This window comes from Crocodylus porosus, unplaced genomic scaffold (genome assembly GCF_001723895.1).
Source record: "Crocodylus porosus isolate Cpor-Errol unplaced genomic scaffold, CroPor_comp1, whole genome shotgun sequence".
NCBI lineage: Eukaryota > Metazoa > Chordata > Crocodylia > Crocodylidae > Crocodylus > Crocodylus porosus.
This window is the reverse complement of record NW_017728931.1, coordinates 70,091,200-70,099,658: the sequence shown is the minus strand read 5'-3', so window position 1 is coordinate 70,099,658 and position 8,459 is coordinate 70,091,200. Positions and strand designations below refer to the sequence as shown.

General features: G+C 44.8%; 1 protein-coding gene across 2 annotated transcripts in view; it reads left to right on the top strand.

The window, feature by feature from the left end:
- Nucleotides 1-8,459, top strand: part of TMTC2 (transmembrane and tetratricopeptide repeat containing 2) — a 367,617-nt gene that overhangs the window by 260,015 nt on the left and 99,143 nt on the right. For both annotated transcript variants that reach the window (XM_019543135.1, XM_019543136.1), the window contains 2 exons: nucleotides 2,203-2,288; nucleotides 6,175-6,359. In XM_019543135.1, the coding sequence (XP_019398680.1) occupies nucleotides 2,203-2,288; nucleotides 6,175-6,359 (271 nt within the window). The remainder of the gene's footprint in view (nucleotides 1-2,202; nucleotides 2,289-6,174; nucleotides 6,360-8,459) is intronic.

Sequence of the window (8,459 nt, the reverse complement as noted above, 5' to 3'; positions counted from 1 at the left end):
CCTTTTTTGAAGATGAGAACCATGTTGTCCCTCTTCCAGTCCTCCGATACCACACCAGAGCATCATGAGTGCTTGTAAAGCTGTCCAAGGGTCCTGCAATGACTTCAGGTAATTCCCTCAGCACTCTGGGGTGGAGATCATCCGGACCAGCTTTTTTAAATACATGCAGTCCCTCCAGAAGTTCCCTGACTAGATCCTCACTGACCTATGGTCTAGGTGCGCCTCTCCTGGGGCATTAGTGGGGACCAGTGGGTGGGGGGTGGCTGATTCGGTCCCTGCTCAGGAAAACAGAGGCAAAGAAATTGTTAAATAGGTTAGCTTTGTCATCTGGTGTGAAAACCAGATTTCCTAGCTTGTCTTGCAGGGGCCCCATGTTACCCGTTATCTTCTTTTTGCTCCTTATGTATTTAAAAAAGGACTTCTTGTTGTCCTTGATCCGGGTAGCTAGTCCCAGTTCCATCTCTTCCTTGGCCTTCTTGACTGCCCCCCTTCATCCCCGAGCAACCGCAGTATAGTCCTCCCTGGTGATGGCCCCTCCCTTCCATTGGGTGTACGCCTCCCTTTTAGCTAGGAGACATTCTCGGATCCTTTTGGTGAGCCATGGGGGCTTTTGCACCCTCCTGGTCCCTTTTGATCCATGTTGGGATTTACCTCCCTTTGGGCTTGGAGGATCATCTCCTTAAGGAGCGACCACTCTTCTTGGACACCTGACTCCTCTCCCCTCCGGGACCTGAGTGCCTCCCTGGCTATTCTCCTTAGCTCAATTTAATTTCAGGGAGGATCATCCTAGAATTGAGTAAATATTCAGGGAGGATCACGCATAGGAGGGTGGTAGGGGGTTAGGTGACTTCTGTGACCTGGGTTTGCCATTGCCTGCCCCCCACCCTCCTGCAGTGGTGGGAGTGGTGAATTAAAGATGATCCTACAATAATAAGATTATCTACATGGAAAATTAGAACAGATTTATAAATCTTCCATGTAGATAATCTAATTATTGATTATTGTCTTGAATTCAGGGTCATCTTAGATTCAAGTAAAAACAGTGTTTTGACATGACCATTATTTTCTGAAGCAACCTCATATTTTTACTGTCAGGTCAGACTCTGACGAAAGCCTTTTTGTACTATTATTATGAGTAATGAAAGGTTTTATTTCAAGTATTTCTGCCCTTTAATTTTTAAACATCCATTTAGACCCTGAAAATATTATAGTACTAAGTACTGAACATTCACCTGAATGGAAAGCTAAGAATTCATGTTAGAAGTATCCTGACCCTGTTTTTAAAAAAATCCCTTAAAATTATATGTTCTCTCTGTTTCTTTTGTCTTTTTTTTAATCTTCTATGGGAAGCAAAAGTTTAATACTTGGGTAAGTGTTCATATAAAGGACTGTTGGTTATAGGCATGTTGGTCTAAGGACATAGGCAGACAAGCTTCTTTGGGTAAATGTGGGATCTTTTATAGACCAACTAAACAGTTGAAAAATTATTTAGTCAGTCTAATAAACTATGTCACATTTACCCAGAGAACCTTGTCTGCATATAAAGGGCTGGCACTGGAAAGCGTCTTTCCTTTTCCTTTCTGTTGCTGCACGTTGTCTTCTATGCACAAGGGGGAAACTACATCATGTGTCCTATATGCCAGTAACGTACCATGAATAGTCAAACCAAATAGCTCAAAAGAGCCTCTCATTGAAATTACATTTCTCTAAAACTATTAGGTGATGAACTCTGAGTAACAAACTTGTTTGAAAAATTCAGTTTCTCTCTAGTTGCAAATAGGAAAGAGGCTAAATATGAAAGGTTATTTGCTGACAATAGCTCAGGAACCCTAGCTTCCTTATTTAAAAAAAATAGTCCTCAAATCTCCCATTTTCTTTCAATATGACTGAATCATCCAGTTTCCACAGAAGCTGACACCGCTGCATTTTAATAACTACCTAACAAAACCTATATGAATGCACCTGACATCTATAAATTAATCCTATTTTTCAATGACGATAATTTCCTCTCTGAATTAATATTTGCAAGTAAGTGGGTTTTTTTATTGTATCACTTCTTTGAATACAGGTCAGTATAATTTCCTTTGTTATCTTAGTTCTGTGTTTAAAATTTTTGCTTCCTCTGGGATGACAGAATGATAGTTATGTTTTAAATTGTTATTTACAGTAATGTTCTACCTTCTCTTTTTTATCTTCATACAGAGGATTACTGTTACAGGAAAACAGCAGGTTTTCAGAAGCACTACATTACTATAAACTGGCAATTGGTAGCAGACCCACATTAGCTTGTAAGTAATTCAGTAGTTTCCCCCTCCCCCCACCCTTCATATTCTAATCTTATAATCACTTAAGGAATGAAAGAGGGATACTTATGCAGTAGCATACAAAGTAAACTTTAGTACTTTTAGGTTAGAAGTAGACGTGCAAAAGCCAGAGCCTGAATTGATTCAACCTTTGCAGGTTAGTCTAACTTGCATAGGTTGAACTGGTTTGTAACAGCACAGACATACGCTCTGAACTGAGAAAATGCGGGCACATGCCTGTACAGGTAGTCCTCAGACTTACGACAATTGATCCCTGAAAACTACGTCTTAAGTCAAAATGTTGTAACTCGGAACCGATTTTCCCATAGGAAACAGTATTATAAATGGGGGATTGGTTCCTGAACCAAGGCCTGATTCCCTATTTTCACCAAAAATACCCCATAATTTTGTGCTCAGTCAATTATATGTGAGTAATATAGCTACATTAATGTATTTATATTGTAATTAGCAATCACATTGATTTGGAAGGACTTTTTTGAGGTGACTTTGCTGGACTTTTTGAAGGGTTCTTGGTTGGAATTTTTGAAGGGCTTTTGGCTGGAGTCTTCTCAGGAGTCTTGGCTGCAGGTTTTTCTGGAGTCTGGGTTTCTTAAAGAAAGTGTCCAAGGAAGTTTGGACAGATATTTTCCAGGGAGATAGGCAATGCAGTGAACGTGTTTACTGGCATGGCATTGCATCGGATCAATCATTGTAAAATCAAAACTGATGTCAGAAAGTTGAAACAGGGTCATTTATAAACGTAAGTGAAAAACATTGTAACTTGAAACATTGTAAGTTGAGGACTGCCTGTAGTTGCTTAGGCTAGGTGCTTGGGAGAGCACTAAAACATGCCCTCGGCTGCAGAGAAGCTGTGCTGGGGGTGGTTGGCCAGCCTGGGTTGAACTGGCCAGAGAGATTTTTAATTCCCCCTCCCTGTCCAACCAGCGGAGATTCGAGCCAGGTCTGCCAGGCACTCCCCCCTCGCTGCTGCAGCAGCAGGCCAATGTGCTCCTGAAGCAGAGAGGGCAGGGAAGGGGGTTATTCTCCCCTCTACCCCTGCTGCCCCCTGGGCACTGCAGTGGGGTCTGCCTGCCCTGACCACCCCCGCTGCTGTTTGCTGTCTGCCTGGGGCAAGCAGCAGAATAAGCTCCCTCCTGTCCCCCTCCCTCTGGTGTCTGGCAGAAGGGGCTTACCCCGCTGCTTGCCCAGGGAACACAGTGAACAGTGGCAGCAGCAATCTGAGCGGGCAAACCCCACTGCGGTGCTCTGAGGGCAGAGCGGGGAATTACCCTGCTCCCTTCCCCACCCCAAGGGGCCCTGCCCACTGACATCTAGCTCCATCAGGTGTGGGCTGGCTGCGGAGCAGCCTTCCTTGGCCAACTCAGAGTTGCTGGGGGACCCCAAGCCCAGCAGCGACCACTGCCATGTCCCTTGCCCTGTGCAGCACCCAAGGTTGCATCTACACAAGCAGATGTGGGCTGGCCAGGACCAGGGGCTGTTCTTCCCCCTTCACCTCCAGCTGCTCTGGGTGGCAGGGCAGAAAGCTTCTGTCCTGCGTGTGGACCTCTGGCTTCAGCTCCCAGACACCTTGGAAGGCTTAAGGCGCCCAGGTGGAAGGTGTCCAGGGGCTGCAGCCAGAGCTCCACATGCAGGTTGGAAGCTGCTAGGCTGAAGCTGCCCCCTGTCCCCTGCTGCCTCCCACAGCAGCTCTGGAGTAGCAGGACTGAGAGGGGAAATAACTGCTACAGGTGAGGGGACGCTGGCTTGGCCCTGCAAGGCTGTTTTTCTCCCCTCACCTCAAGTTGTGGCTCCTGCCACACCACGCAATGCTGCTCAGGGCTAGGGGAACTTCCTTCAGTCTGGCAGCTTCAGCCCAGTTCAGGTTGAAGTGGCCAGGCTGAAGGAAGATCTCCTAGCCCTGAGTGGTGTTGTGCGATGTGGCAGGAGCCACAGCTGGAGGTGAGGGGAGAAAAACACCCCTACAGGGCAAAGCCAGCTTCCCCTTGCCTGCAGCGGTTATGTACCCTCCCATTCCTGCAGCTCTGGAGCCACTCCAGGAGACGGTGGTTGGGGACGGAGGCTTCAGCCCATCTGCTTCTTCCCCATGCATGGAACTCCAGCTGCAATCCCCGGGCACATTCTGCCTTCCAAAGCACTTGGCAGCTGGAACCAGAGCTCATTGTTCAGGGCTGAAGCATCCTGCCCCCCGCACCCAGAGCTATGTGTGCCAAAATCCCTGTCATGTTTTCCCAGGATGTGAGCCCCTTCCTGGCTAGGGGGTGTCATGCTGCATAATGGGGAAAGGTGCTACAGGCCACAGCACTGGGCAGGGGGCTTGGAGGGCTCTGGTCCCCTCCGGGCCCCAGTTCTGCTGTGTGCAGTCTGCTACAGCTCTGCCCGCCCTGCAGCAGGGCCGCCAGGTGGGAAGGGGCTTGTGCTCCCAGACACTATGATAGGCTGCTGCCCCCATCAAAGGCCCTGCCACCTCCCACTACAGCAGCTGGGTGAGGCCACAGCTAGACACTGGCCACTATGTCTACTTGGGACATGTGAGAGGCAAGGATGCAGCTCATTCCTCCTCCCTCCACTAGACACCGGCGGGGACAAGAGTGGGCTTAATCCACTGCTTGGCAGTGGTCGGGGCAGGACGACCCAGCTGCATTCCCCATGGGACAGTGGTAATAGAGGGTAGAATAACCCCCACTCCCTGCCCCTTCTGCCTCGGGGTCTACACTGGCCTGCCGCTGCAGCAGCGGGAGGGGTGGGGGTGTGGAGAAGTGCTCATCAGACCTGGCTCGGGTCCCTGCCTTTGGAACAGGGAGCGGGGAATCAAACCTCCTCTCTGGGCAGACCCTTGTCCCTGCCTGCCCCTGCTCCATCTGGGGAGCAGAGGGGCAGGGCCAGCCCTGCTGGGCTGGAGCAGAGAGCCCAGCCCAGAGAGCATGCTGGGATGCTGGGGGACTCTGGATTAAGTTAAACCAGAAAGGCAAAGACATTGCTTAAACAGGTTTGAGCCAAATCAGTTAAGTCTGTTACTACATTCAACCAGATTTCTCACACTGGTTTTGGCCATTTTGAGACTGGTTTATGTGCCCTGAGCTTCTGTTCTGTTACAGGTTTAAACCAGTTTCTGATCGCTTAAACCGGTTTGTGTAATGTCTGTCCCTAGTCCTAGACTGTGGAGATAGATGTACATATCTAGACATTCTTATTTCAGAAAATTTGCTTTCAGTGTTAAAATGAGAAGCAGAAATGATTTTACTGTGCAATGGCTAATAGAACCATTGCTTCATTATTCAGTAGCTGTATTAACATTTTTCACCATGAACAATGAGCTATAGAACAACTGAAAGCAGTGGCACATCCTAGTACTATACACAAGAGTCTGCCTCAAATACATATGACGTAAGTACTTTATGTTTTCTGGCTTTGTATAGAATGTAGTTAATCAAAAATGCAAGGATTCAGGTGTTTGTCTTTTATTGTTATTTCCTTATCTGGGAAAGAGATTCCACAAATAAGATCCAGGAATGTTTCCAATTATATTTTCCCGTTTCAGTTTCCAAATTGCAGCTTTTAAGTCACTTTGGTATCTGTGTGTGTAAGCATATGCTTGCTTTAATGGAAGCATTTTCCTTCTACTTAAACAAAACAAATAATTATATGCAATAGTGTTCTCCTAAGTAGGCATCAGCCAACATCTATGGAAGTCTTATGCCGTGTGTTAGATTGGAGGCCAGACTGAATTATCACAATGGTTGCTTTTCATTATGAATATCTTAGGCTTGTGGATATAAAATGGAGAACAAGTATAATGATATTATAGAGGTTCAGTAAAACACATAACACCCTTTTTTCCCCTCCTTCACAGCTGCCTATTTAAATACTGGTATTATTCTAATGAATCAAGGAAAGACTGAGGAAGCAAGGAGGACATTTTTGAAGTGTTCAGAGATTCCGGATGAAAATTTGAAGGATCCTCATGCTCATAAGAGCTCAGTTACCAGCTGCCTGTACAATTTAGGAAAACTTTTTCATGAACAAGGACATTATGAGGTGAGACTGCAAATTTCCCTACAAAAAAGAAGGGAAAATGCCACCTATTATTTATATATAACATATAATCAAGAATCTCAAAATACTTCACAAACATTGGCTAAGGCTCATGAAGCTCAGTAAGGTAGATGAATATTCACAGTTTGGAGAGAGACAGCCTCTGACATACAGAAGCGCTCACAGAGTCATTCTGAAATCCAGGATTATAATCAAACTCTTAGACTTGTCACTTTCTGCTGTTTGCCTTTTTTCATAAGGATATGTCACAGCAGGTAAAATATACATAACTAATTAGTTTAGTATAGGTTTTTAGGTTTCCCTCTGCCTAGTCTGCGGAGTTTATAGTATTTAACACCTCAAACCAGGGATTATCAATTTACAGCCTATAGGCCACATCTGGGCCACAGACATGGGCCTTCCATGGCATTCAGCAGTGGGGGCTTTGGCTGAGTGCTTTCCCCATGCCACTGTGGGGATGAACACATGTCTGCCCATCTGCCTGTGATGCAGAGTAGGTCATTGCAGCCTGCCATCCAGAAAAGTTGCCTACCCTTTCCCCAAACTAAACAACCTTGTGTCCCATTCTGAGTCAAGTAAAGCAGTGGCTGACATCTTTGCAGAAGAGATGTTAAATCTTTTTGTCAGTTGTATGCATAGTAAGGGCCTGCTGTTTTCATAAAAATAAGCCTTAGTTTTCTATTTAATTGCCCCTACAATATTTCATGCCTACATTTTTGCACCTACATTAATTCATGTTTCTCCCTAGGAAGTTATTGCTTATACGTAATTACTAATTTAATTCCACAGACAGTGTTATAATTAAAAAAGAACTGAAGCCGAGTTGGGAAAATCAAATACTTTTCTACTTAAAAAAACTTAGTAGATCTTAACTATAGACAGTGATATTTTGTATCCTTTTAGTTGGGCCTCTCTGCAGACACAAGTCTGCATTTTACTGTTGGTTAAAATACATCTGTTTGCATAATCTTATTCGGTATCCAGGCTGTCTAATTTACCTGCATGATGAGGAAATTGTAACAGTCATTTTTCCCCCTTCAGGAAGTAGTAAGCAATAGGTCCTCGCTTGTGATTAAGATACATTTCTGTGTTTCAGAAAGAAAGTATTTTTGTTTTGTTCGGTGAGGCAATTCAGAACTGGAGTTACTCATGGTTTCGATGCACGTAACTCTTCAGACTCCAACACTCAAACTTGGCTGTTCAAGATTAAACTTGCATAGGTCATTTCAAGCTCCCTACATTCAACTTCCTTTTTCAGCTTGGGGAGTTATTCATTATTTAACATGCAGTCACAGAAAACTAATACCTTTGTAAAGATGAAGTAGCATATTGTATAATTCTGCTGTGGCTGTGCATGGTTTATTGTGTTTAGTTATTATTTATATAATGACATAGATATGCCTGACATACCAGAAATAAATAAAACAGCTGCTCACTGTGTAGGCTAGTTGCAATCTAAATTGGACTTAAATGATCATTCAGTTATGTCTTGCATATGAGTCTGACCCATTGCACAGTGCAGAAGTTTGCTGTCGTGCTGTGTAGTTCACTGCTCTGGAACACTACACAGTGTTCACATCTACACAAGACACTAATTGTGCAGTAGCCTAATAATACTGCACAGTAGCACATCACAGCACAAACTGTGCTAATAAGCTACTGTGCATAATTATTAGGCTACTGCATAGAAGCATCACTAAAAAGGTGTTTGGCTGCACTACTGCACAGTAATTCAGGTTACTGCACATTTATTTAGTACTTGGTTAAATAAGTACTAAAGTAAATGCACAGTATCCACTGTACATTAATGAATGAAAATATTCACTGTACAGCTGTCTCATTCACAATGTACCTCCTACCCATTTAATGAATGAAACATTAAAATATGTTCATGTTAGGGGTGCACCGATAGATTTTGGGGGCCAATACCGGTAGCCAATATTTAAGGAGGCATATCGGCTGATACTGATTTCCTATACAGCTGCATGCAGCTGCATGAAGCCTGTTGTGGTGGAAGGGGAGGGGGGAGAGAAGGGGCTTGGGGGGCAAATCAACCCCCTGCAGTGAGGGAGGGAGGGGACA